Source organism: Desmodus rotundus, chromosome 7 (genome assembly GCF_022682495.2).
Source record: "Desmodus rotundus isolate HL8 chromosome 7, HLdesRot8A.1, whole genome shotgun sequence".
NCBI classification, from domain to species: Eukaryota; Metazoa; Chordata; class Mammalia; order Chiroptera; family Phyllostomidae; genus Desmodus; species Desmodus rotundus.
Window position 1 is genome coordinate 87,119,964 of NC_071393.1, and position 13,051 is coordinate 87,133,014.

The 13,051-nt window shown below is 36.3% G+C and overlaps 1 protein-coding gene across 3 annotated transcripts in view; it reads right to left on the reverse strand.

Moving 5' to 3' along the window:
- Nucleotides 1-13,051, reverse strand: part of MNS1 (meiosis specific nuclear structural 1) — an 89,144-nt gene that overhangs the window by 19,949 nt on the left and 56,144 nt on the right. For all 3 annotated transcript variants that reach the window (XM_024568221.4, XM_024568220.4, XM_071221981.1), the window contains 2 exons: nt 12,372-12,593; nt 4,985-5,112 (listed from right to left, as the gene is read on the reverse strand). In XM_024568221.4, the coding sequence (XP_024423989.2) occupies nt 4,985-5,112; nt 12,372-12,578 (335 nt within the window). In that variant the 5' untranslated portion in view covers nt 12,579-12,593. The remainder of the gene's footprint in view (nt 1-4,984; nt 5,113-12,371; nt 12,594-13,051) is intronic.

Sequence of the window (13,051 nt, forward strand, 5' to 3'; positions counted from 1 at the left end):
AATATGGAGGTTCCTCAAAAAGTTAAAAATAGAACTACCATATGACCCAGCAATTCCACCTTGGGAATTTATCCAAACAAATCCAAAATACTAGTTTGAAAAGATATATGCACTCCTGTGTTCATTTCAGCATTATATACAATAGTTAAGGTATGAAAGCAACCGAAGAGGCCATCGATAGACAAATGCATACAGAACATGTGCTACCTATATACAATGATGTATCACTCAGCCGCAAAAGTGAAGTAAGTCAGACAGGGAAGGACTAGTACCATACGATTTCACTTATATGTGGAAATCTACAAAACAAAGTATATAAATGAACAAACAGAACAGAAACAAACTCTGATAGAACAAACTGATGGTTGCCAGATGGGAGGGGCACTGGGGAGATAGGTGAAAAAAGTGAGGGCTTAAGAAATACAAATTGCTAGTTATAAACATTCACGAGGATATAAAGTACAGCGTAGAGAATATGATCGATAATATTGTAATAACATGTATGGCAACAGATGGATACTAGACATCAGGATGATCACTTCATAAGATATATAAATGTCCAATCACTATGCTGCACACCTGAAACTAATATAATAGTGTATGTCAACCGTACTTTTTAAAAATTTTTATAGTTTTGTCTGAGTTTTTCTTTTGCTTAATTCCTTCAAATTTTATTCCAGCCTGCTGCCCTGTCCTTTTTTTTAAAGGTGAAATTTTATTTAGAAAAATAATTCTTGACCACTTTAACTCCACATACAATATTTACTTCCTATCTCACTTGTGTTATAATTTATTATATTTTAAATCTTTACATATATTACCCCCCCAAAATAATAAATGATTTACATATTCAAATTATCTAGATTTACTATTTGTTTTCCTTACTGAAGCTCTGAAATTAATGTTGGGATCATTTCAATTCCTCTACCTGAAGAACTGCTAGTATTTCCTTCAATGAGGGTATTGGTGTCAATTCTGGTTTTGTTTACCTGAAAATGCTATTTTTTTTATCCATATTGCATACTTAGTATTCACAATTAATACCTTTTTGGGGGGTCTTAGAAAACCTGGATTTATTTTATTTTTTTAAGTTATTTTATTGTTGTTCAAGTACAGTTGTCCGCATTTCCCCCCAACACTCCCCCTGAACCCCAGCCATCCCCACCTCCCTCCCCTCATTCCATCCCCCCTTGGTTTTGTCCATGGGTCCTTTATAGTTGTTCCTGAAAACCCTTTCCCCCTTTCCCTCCCATTATCTCCTCCCACCTCCCCTCTGGTTACTGTCACATTGTTCTTAATTTCAATGTCTCTGGTTGTATTTTGCTTGCTTGTTTGTTTTGTTGATTAAGTTCCACGTAAAAGTGAGATCATATGGTATTTGTCTTTCACTGCCTGGCTTATTTCACTTAGCAATAATGCTCTCCAGATCCATCCAACCTGTCACAGACGGTAGGAGCTCCTTCTTTCTTTTTGTTGCATAGTATTCCATTGTGTAAATGTACCATAAATTTTTGATCCATTCATTTACTGACAGGCACTTAGGTTGCTTCCAGCACTTGGCTATTGTAAATTGTGCTGCTATGAACATTGGGGTGCATAGGCTCTTATGGATTGGTGTTTCACTGTTCTTAGGACATAATCCCAGCGGTGGAATTGCTGGGTCAAAAGGCGTTCCATTTTTAGTTTTCTGAGGAAATTTCCATACTAGTGGCTGCACCAGTCTGCATTCCCACCAACAATTAATATCTTGATTATGAGTCTGGAATACAATTGTACTAGCATCAGCAATGAACAGGTTATATATTTAACAAGGAAAGACTATCTCTTTCTCTTCTTTGGGCTTGTTTTTGCTTAAGTTAAATACAAATTGTATATGAAGTATTGTTTTTGCATGTTTATAAATACATTTGTTTACTATGTAATAAAGATGTAGGTGCTAATAATGCAATAATTATAAATTGTAAAAGTGATTATGATTTAATTACACATTGTAATTATTATACAGTTAATGAATAAATTTTAATAATTATAAATAAGTGTAAATAATAATTGTGCTATTAATTATAATTATTCATTAATTTGTACTATACTTAACATAAGATTTCTAAAAATGGGCAGTGAGTTTCCCAACTCCAGTTAAAAGCAGTGATAAAATTATTTTAAATATTTTCTTAGATTAAAAAAAAACGTGTTCAAAAATCAAATAACAAAAGTCTCATGACTTATGAATGTAATTATTTTAAAAATAAATTTCAATGATTTAAAAAATTTACCGAGTTTTCTTTCTTTTTAAAGATTTTATTTATTTATTTTTAGGCAAAGGGAGGGAGAAAGAGAGTGTAACATCAATATGTGGTTGCCTTTCATGTGCCCCCTACTGGGGACCTGGCCCACAGCCCAGGCATGTGCCCCAACTGGGGATGGAACTCATGACACTTTGGTTTGCAGGCTGGTGCTCAATCCACTGAGCTATACCAGCCAGAGCTATCCTGAGTTTTAAAAATTAATTTATTTTAAATGTAAACAGCCTAATCTTAATATAGGTGACTAGCACCACAGCGAACATTTCCTTAGACTTGCCAATTTGGTGAACACACTCATCAGGAAATCAGTCCATTTTTGCATGTTAGTCAAAAATTTATCATGGCTTATGCACAATATAAGATATTCTTAGCAATTTTGAATTGCTGAGATGCAGCATACGGTATTTGAAAGAGTGTTCAACTGAATTACTTTTGTTTTAAATTTGAAGAAAATTTTCACAAGGTATAGAATTATTATTTTTTTTCAGTCCTTTAAATCTGTCTTCTAGTTTCCACTCTTGGTGCTGGAAATGCAGTCATAGTTTTTAGTGTTACTCCTTTAAAGGTTTTGTGTGGTTACTTTTGCTATTTTTATGATTTTCTCTACTGTTGGATTTCAAAAGTTTGACTATGAGTATAGGTGTAGTTTTTATTTACTGTATTTTAACCTGTGGCTTTATGTCTTTCATCATTTTTGGAAATTCTCGGCCAGAACCTCTTCAAATATTGCTCTGCATCATCCTCTTTCATGTCTCACACCAGGACTAAAAGGATGTATCTGTTAAAGCTTTCCATCCTATCTCTTTTATGTTCTCCAGCATATTTTTCTATCCTTTTGTCTATCCTTTTCTATCCTTGTGCTTCATCCTGGATACTTTCCACTAACCTGCTAACACTTTATCTCTTTATCTGTTTCAATCTAATAAAATCTAATGAAATTCTGTATTATTGAAGTGAAGCAGACACTATAGTGCGCTCATCTGAAGCGTACAACTTGTAGAATGATGTCAAACGCCTGGGCATCTGCTTACTGGCCAAGCTCTGCTTCACTTAACTCACTATTTTGGGGAATCAGCAGATTACCAGCTCTAGGTTCACCATCCTGGTTTTTTTTTCCTCTCCTAGTTCTTTTACACTTTCTCCAGATACTTTCTTCTCAGAGAGAGCATTTATCTGCATCACCCAGTCTACAACTGCTAGAAGAGGAAAGCTCTTCTATTTAAATCTTATATCAGTGAATTAGACAAAGACATGTCTGATAATATAAAACCACCAGTGATAGTTAACAATGATTGGAGAATTAAGGTCCAAAAGGATAGTTTGAGACTAGAACAACATGAATACATTCTAAACATTAGCAGTAATTCTAAATCATTTTTTCAGAATAATCCCTTATAGAATTTAAAAGTTGTGGACATACAAAAATATACATGGGTTTATTTGCCAAACATATGATTTTTTAAAATGTTTATTGATTGTAGAGAGCGGGGAAGCGAGAAAGGGAGAGAGAAAAAGATTGATGTGAGACAGGAACACTGAGTGGCTGCCTCCCATGTGCACCCTGGCAGGGATGGAACCCTCAACCTAGACATGGGCCTTGACCTGGAATCGAACCCCCAACCTTTTGGTGTATAGGATGACGCTCCAGCCAACAGAGCCACACCAGCCAGGGCCATATAAATATAATTTACTGAGGCTCAAAACCCCTGAAACTCATCCACAACTGTACCATATTCTACAGAAACTCTGCTAAGATAAAATGCAACAACTATCAAAGTAAATTTCCCGTATATTCACCTACACACCCGTAAGTACAGGCTGGGCATTTAGTTAGCCCTGAGTCTTAATCAGAAGGGTGTCATGGCTGCCCCTAAAAAGTAATTCAATCTTAGGCAATACTAAGAAAACATATTCTAGATCAATATGGTTAATAGTCCATTAGGGGTACTAAGCAGTACCCAGGAGCAAGTGCAAAGATACAAAGAAAGAAATTGTGGGGCAATATTTTGTTAAGGAACACCAAGAGTCTCAATTAGATCTACAGAAGAGAACCTGGATGGTGAGCAAATAAAGGAATGCGGGATATTTAACTTACAGAAGAAAACATTTAGTGGATTCATAAACATGAAAGGATGTCCTAAAGAAGAACTAATTATTTTCCATTTGATAGCAAAACAGAGATAAATGTGTAGAAGTTACAGGGAAATTAATTTTGAGACAACAGGGGAAAAAGATTATTCAAAGTTAGGGCTGAATGAGAAAGAAAATTCCTATCACAGTCACTAGAGGCGCTGACCAGAGCTGACCAGCCACTTCCCAGAAGTACCGTAAGAGGTTTACATAGGAGCATAAAAATTAAATGAGTCATCACCTAAGGTTCCTCTTAAGAGTAGGTTTTCATGAGTCTATTTTTTTTGTAAGAGGTCATTTTAAAAATTATGTTTAGAGAAAAGAGCAGAGGGAACTGATTTTTTTCACCTTAAATATTAACACTTTACTTCTAGGAATACAACTTCTTTTCTCAAATGAATATACATAGGATATAAAGCAGTAAGTGTTTCCAGGCAAAATTAACTAAGTACAATTATAAAAAGAAAGAAGTTTCACTCTCAGGTACTGAGCATTACATAAAAGTTTAAAGATAAAAACTAAACAAATGAAATTTATAGAAACCAATGTACCTGTTTTCTCTCACTTGCTGCCTCATCTTCTCATCCTTTAGACTTGCGTGTTTCAGTTTTGCCAGTTCCACAGCCAGTTTTTCTTCTTGTTCACGCTGGAGTTCCTTCAATCTTTTGTTTTCTTCTGCCTGAATAAAAAATACGTAACTTTAGTTATTTATCTTAGTTATTTTCATCAAGGTTGAATTTGTTTATATCAGAAAACTGCAAGTGCCTTCAGAACAGCAATCAATTATTTATGTTTTACTTTGAAATATAAACTACTATTTAGATAAATAATTTTCCAAATATTTTATCATGGAAAATTTCAAACATCACCAATAGTAAGAAAAATATTAAAATACACCCTCAGGTAGCCATCACTCATCTTCAATGACTACCAGTATTTTGTTAACCTTTATTCTTCACTCTTCCATTTTCCTTTCTTTTCCTAGAGTATTTTATTATTTAAAAAATTATTTTTGATCCTCACCCAAGGATATATTTATTGATTTTAGAGTGGGAGAGAGAAAGACAGAGAGAGAGGGAAAGAGACATGGATGTGAGAGAGAAACATCTACTGGTTGTCTTCTGTACATGGCCCCGACCAGGGATTGAAACTGCAACCAAGTAAGTACTCTGACCGGGAATCGAACCTGCAACCTTTGGTTGTATGGGGCAACACTCCAACCAACTGAGCCACCCCGCTAGGGTTCTATTGTATTTTAAAACAAATCCTAGCAATGTCATTGCCATGTATATAATTGAGTATTGATCTGTACCTAGTAAGAGTTTCTTCCTATATAACAACTATGTCATTAAAATGTCTAAATAAATTAACAATAAAATAATTCCTTAGTAAAGTCTAATACCTCATCAATATTCAGGTTTCCTCAATTGTCTCAAAGATGTTTTTTTTTTAAGTTTGTTCTAATCAAAATCCAAACAAGGCCCACATATTGCATCTAGTTATTATTTCTTTTAAGTCTCTTTGATTCTGCAACAGTCACACCCCATATATATACTTTTTCCTTCCAAGCCACTCATTTGTTGTGGAAATTGGAACGTATCTCCCATAGAATGTTCCGTTTCTGAATTTCACTTATTGCATCCTGAGGATATTGTTTAACTTGTTTCCCTTTTGTACTTCCTGTAAAATGGTAGAGATCTAGAAGCTTGATTAAGTTCTGTACCAAGGGAAGAATAAGCACATGAATGGATGTTCAACGTCATAAGCCACCAGGAAACGCAAGTTAAAACGACAATGACACATCACTGCATCCCTATGAGAATGGAGAAAATAAAAAAAGAGTGGCAAAACCAAATGCTGGTGAGAAGCTCCATTACTCACCCACACTGTTGTGTGGAGATGTAATATGATACAGCCACTCTAAAAAACAGTTTGGTAGTTAGTTATAAAGCTAATATGCCATTACCATACAATTCAACAACTGTACTCTTAAGCATTTATCCCAGAAAAATGAAAACATACTTATTTAAAAACCTGTACCCAAGTGTTTATAGCAGATTTATTTAAGAGCCAATACTGGAAATACCAGACATCCCTTAACAGGTGAATGGTCAGATAAACGAGGTGCACCCACACCATGGAATGCTACTCAGCAACAGGAAAGAGTGGGGTATTGATACAAGCAACAACCTGGATGAATCTCTGGTAATTACGCCAAGTGGAAAAAGCCCAGTCCCAAAAGGTTACATACTGTTTGATCCCATTTAAATAATTTCTTGGAACATTTTCTTCATTTTAACAGTGAGATATTCCCATAGCATAAAATCCACCTTTCACAGTTTACAACTTGGTGGTCCTTTAGTATGTTCACAATGTTGTCAACCATCACCACTACCTAGTTCCAGAACTTTTTTAAAAAATAGACTATTTTTTAGAGTTTTGCGTTCATAGAAAAATTGAGCAGAAAGAACAAGTGCCCACGTACCCTTTGCGTCCACACGTGCACAGCCCCCCTCACTGTCCACATCCCGCACCACGGTGGTGCACGTGTCACCACCAGCCTACACGGACACGTCACTGTCACCCAGAGTCCACCGTTTACATTAGGGTTCAGACTTGGTGGAGTACATTCTGTGGGTTTTGACAAACGTGTAATGACATCTACCCACCACTGCGGTGTCATACAGAGTGGTTTCACTACCCTAAAATGCCTCTGGGCTCTGCCTGCTACTCTTCCTCCCCGAAACTCCTGACAAGCACCGATCGTCTCACTGTCTCTACAGTTTTGCCCTTTCTAGAATGTTGGATAGTTGGAGTCACAGTGTGCAGCCTCTTCAGACTGGCTTCTTTCACTTAGTAAAATACATTTAAGGTTCCTCCATGTCTTTTCATAGCTTGCTATCTCGTTTTTTGTTTTGTTTTTGTTTTTTGTTTTTTAGCACTGAATAATATTCTACTGTCTGGATTATTTATCAACTCACCTTCTGAAAGACATCTTGCTTGCTTCCAAGTTTTGGCAACTATGAATAAAGCTGCTATAAACATCCATGTGTGGGTTTTTGTGTGGACATAGTTTTCAGTGTTTCAAAATGTTTTCACCCCCCCCCCCAAAAAAAAGCCCATAGCTAAGAGCCCACCGTAGCCCTTATCCTCTGGCAACCACGAACTTTCTATCTCTATGGAGTTGTCTATTCCAGGTGTTCCACTTAAATGAAATCATACAACATGTGGCCTTTTGTGTTTGGCTTCTTTCACTTAACATAACATTTTCAAGGTTAATCCATGTTGCAGCAAGTTTTAGTAATGCATTCATTCCTCTTTATGGCTGTATAGTAGTCCACTGTGTAGATATAATAAATTTTGTTTATCAACTTATGGGCATTTGGGTTGTTTCTACTTGTTGTTGTCATGAATAATGCAGCTATGAGCATTCATGTAAAAGTTTCTCTGTGGACATGTTTTCAATTATCTTGGGTATATACCTTGAGTGGAACTGCTGGGTAATAGAGTAACTATGTTTAACTTTTTGAGAAACTACCAATCATTACACTATTTTAGACTTTTGCTAGCAATGTGCAAGAATTTCAAGTTTTCTATATCTTTGCCAATTTCTTTTTTAAAATTATAATAATTGCCCTGGCCAGGTAGTCCAGTTGGTTGGAGCATCATCCCCATTTGACCAGGTTGCGGTTCAGTCCCTGGTCAGGACACATACAAGAATCAACCATTAAACGCTTAAATAAATATTGGAACAAAAAGTTGATGTCTGTCTGTCTCTCTTCAAATCAATAAAAAAATAATCATCATGGGTCTAAAGTGGTGTCTCATGGTGGTTTTGATATGCATCTCCCTAATGACTAATGATGGTGAGCATTTTTTAGTGCTTCTTGCCAATTTGTATATCTTCTTTGGAGAAATGGCTGTTGAAATCCCTTGCCCATTAAAATGTTTTTGTCTTCTTATTGTTGAGTTGTATATATAGTACCCTTGAAATGACAAAATTATAGAAATGGAGAACATATTAGTGATTACCAAAGTGAGAGATGAGGTAAATGCGGACAACAGACAGATGGGTTTGCTTATGAAAGAACAACACGAGGGATCCCTGCGGTCACGGAACTCCTGTATCTTGACTGAGGTGCTGGATGTACGAACTTTCACACGGGATCAACTGTATAGAACACACACGCACACACAGACACGTGCGCACACACAGACATGCACTCCAATAAGACCGGGGTAATCTGAACAAGACTGATGGATGGCATCATTGTTAATATCTTGTTTATGATACTGTACTTTAGTTTTGCAAGATGTACCATTGAGAAAAATTTGGTACAAAGAATATAGAATCTCTCTGTATTATTGCTTATAACTACATAAGAATCTACAATTATCCCAATAAAAATTTCAATTAACAGAAAGCAACAGCAAAGCAACTGAAATTCTTACACTTTACTTTGGGACATGGGAAATAGTGCAGCAGCTTTGGAAACAGTTTGGCACTCTCATAAAGTGAAATATACACCTGCCATATGACCCAGTCGTCCTACTCCCAGATTCCTATTTAAGTGAAAAGAAAATTTATGTTCATACAAATGTTTGTAATCAAAGTTTATAGCAGCTTTATTCATAATTGCCCAAAACTGAAAATAACACAGATTTCCTTCAACTTATGAATGGATAAACAGTGGTAAATCCACATACTGGAATACTACTATACCATTCAGCAATTAAAAGGAATAATTCATGCAACAACATGAGCGGGACTCTAGTGAACACACTGAACTAGCAAGGAAAATGGGGACAGACTCACAGACAGACAGCAGGATGACAGCGAGTGGGGGAGGGGGATTGAGCAAAAACAAATCAAGGACTCAAGGACAAGAACAGTGTGGTGATTGCTGGGGGGATGGGGTATCAGGGGACTAAATGGCAATGGAAAAAGTACAATAAAGATTCAATTTTTAGAAAAGAAAACTAATACAACAAATGAGTAATATTCTTTAAAACTGTCAAGATATGGAAGACGAAACAGTGAGGAGCGGACTATGGGGACATGACAACTAACTGCCGGTTGTGACCCCGGAACAGGAAAAAGACATCAATGGAAAAACTCATGTAAATCAGTATTTAAAGTCTGAATAAGTCCTGCAATCTAGTTACCAGTATTGTACCAAGGCTAACTTCCTCATTTCAATAACTGTTCTACATAAAAGGAATTCAGGTGAAGGATGTACAGAAATTCTCTATACCATTTTAGCAACTCTTCCATAAATCTAAATTATCTCAAAATAAAGTTAAAAACATGTGTATTTCCAAGTTCTGTCCACTAAAAGACCCAGATCAATGATAATTCAAGAATAATAAGTACGTCTAGCACCCAAATTGTCTCTAAATATTGTTTCCACTAAATGATAATATAACCCGTTGGTACAATAGCCAATTCCAGGGGTGAAGTGAGAAATGTACAACATAAGCTGCCTTGTATTAGTCGGGACTTTCCAGAGAAACAGAACCAACACACGGAATTGGCTCAAGAGGTTATGGAGGCAGGGAAGTCACAAGATCTGCATGGTGAGAGGGAAAGCTGGTGTGTGAGGAGAGCCAGTGGTGTAGTTCCAGGCTACATTGGAAGGACTGAGAACCAAGAAAACTGATGGTGTAGTTCCTGTCTGAAGGCTGGCAGGCTTGAGACGTGGGATGAACTGATGTTTCGGTTCAAGTGTGAAGTTGTTAAAAAGCTGCTGTCCCTTCCAGTGGCAAGGCAGACAAGGAGGAGGAGTTTCCTCTTAGCCTTTTTGTTCTATTCGGGCTTTCAACTGATTGGATGAGGCCCACCCACATGAGAGAGGGCAATCTGCTTTATGCAGTTTGCCGATTTAAATGTTAATCTCATCCCAAAACACCCAGGATACTGTTTGACCAAATATCTGGGAACTCCATGGCCTAGTGTAATTGACATATAAAATTAACCATCACTAGCTTGGAACATTTTGTTCTGACAGAAAGCAAGGATACCATCACAGATTAAGGGGGTCTTGGCAAAAGGACATCGAAGCAATAAAAGGGCATCGATGAGCCAAACATGGGATAATTTGGGCATAAAAAAATTCGATTAATAATAAATGTAATTATAACGACTCATAAATCCATAAAGATATTTTTAAAAAGAGAAAGTAAAAAACTAAAGAAAACAAAATTTTTAAAAAACACAACAACATAGGCAGACACATCTGGAAGTGACTAGAGCACCAATTCTTTACTCTGAAAATTAACTATCTCTCTTTCCAGTAAGAACTGTATTTTAGGGTATCAAGTCACCCTCGCTGATTTGGGAAAGTTCTTTAGGGAGGAATTCCAGCTAAATGTGAAAGCCATAACAAAATTGGAAGTCAGTGTTTTGCAACCCGTAATGAAGGAAAAGATTCATTGGTGAACTACAGATGAAAGTCTGATGGAGATCTTTATGATGGAGGAAGCAGGCTGTCTCACTCAACCACTGATCAGTATTAGCATCACTAAAAGTCACGTGCCTGCTGATGTGATGCAGTGTCAAGGGGAGCATCATCTGTGGCGTAATTGCCAAAAAGTTGTACACAGATCTAATCATTTAGCCTTTAAGGCTAACTTCCATCTAGAGGAAATATAAGAGATAGGAGAACAAACTAAAGAAACCAATGAGGAAGTAAACCGATCAACTCAGCCTAGTTAACAAGCTAGAAACATGAAGTTAAAAAAATTAACGATGACAAAGGGGCTGCCTTAGATGAAGAGGGACCTAACAGGCATAACAACCAAGTATGCTATATGAACCTTGTTTAGACCCTGATTAAAACAAACCACCTGAAAAAGTAGATTTCTAACACAATCACAGAAATTTGCTTATGAAGTGGTATTAAATGATACCTAGAAGTTATCAATAATTCTACTGGGTGAGACAGTGGCATTATGTAAGAAAATATCTATTTTACAAGATATATACTAAGGTATGCAGAATATAGTTGACAGGGCATCTGGGATTACCTTTAAAGCAAAATAAGAAAAAATCTAAACCCAGGGATCTTGCTCAGGATTAAAAAATCATGTCTAAGTTTCTGGAATTTGGAACTCAGAGAGATGGCTACTACTTTTAAAACTTGCCTTTGCCACTTCCCACAATGTCCTACAAAATGCTGAACTTAAAACAGGAATGCAAAAAATACTGAAATATCAGATACCTTTTTCACATTTATAAGAACTCATTGCTTATCAGTTTCCCTTTTTCTACCTTCCTCATCCCTTTAAATATTTAGAAATTTCCACTGAAAAATTATCTCCATATTTTAGGAGTTACATACATATAAATTGTGCTTGGATTCTTCAAGGCAGTATTTCAAAAATAAAAATTACAAGTAAGTTTATACCTAATACATAAGTGTTCATTTTCTACCACTTAATAATACACATATTTAATCTCAATAAGTTCCAAAGGTATTAATTACATTTTTGTCTTCAGAATTTTATGGAAGGCAATAGAATTGAATTTATGTGAACAAAACTGGTTGTTAGTAATTGTAAATTTCATATTTATGAAATAAAGCCTGTGCTAACTCTCTTCCTGGCACTAATCTAAGGTCTTTGCATGTATTAACTTATTTAGTATTAGAACAATCATATGGAGCAGGTACTGTTATTATTCCCATTTTATAAAGAGGCATAAAAAGTAAAAGTACCCCATCGACGTTTCTACAACCAATATGCAGCATAACAGAATTCAAAGACATAATCTAACTCCAAAACCCCAGCTCTTAACTGCTACACTGGGCTGACTTACAGTGAGGTATCCTTTGTCTGATGGTGTTACCTACTCAATTCCAGTATAAGCAGTTAGCTTTCATTGTGTCCAAGGAGAAAAATAAAGGAAAAAAAAGGTTAAGAATAAATAGTAAAACTTACCTTTTGAATGGCCTCTTCCATATCTAACTCAAATTGTTCATTTTGTAACAATCTGAGGAATCTCTTCTGCTCAGCACGGTTTTCATTTTCATTCTGCACCATTTGGTCCCTGACTTGCTTCTCTATCTTTTTTAGTGCCCCAATATGCAATTGCTTGTTGTAGTTTTTATCTACTAAATTCTGGTGCCTTTCACTGAAGCTCAACATTCTCCTTTTGGAATCCTGTAATACAAAAAAAAAAAAAGTATGCATGTTTTGGTGTCCCAAAATCTAATTTTTTTAAATATATTTATGTAAGTCCCAGGGACAAATGACACAGAGATAGGTAACAGTAATAAAGTCAGGAAGGGCCTTTAGCATCCTTCCTAAATTCAGGAAAATATACCATAATAAAGAGTAAAGATGGTAGGTAAATATATCGATATACCAATGAGGTAGGATCTGTTATTACTCCCCATCTTATAAATGAGGAAACAAAAGTAAAAGCAACTTTACCGGGTTGTTCAGCTAATAAATACCTGTACTAGAATTGAAAGAAGTGCGGTGGAGCTCCCCCCATACCCAGCTCTTTACCATTACGCAGGGCGATCCTCCTCTCCTCATCCCTTTCCACCCCTTCCCCAGTTGCCCTCGAGGCAGCGGTCCCTGGCCCCCAGCTTGGCTGCTCTGACGCCCATCAG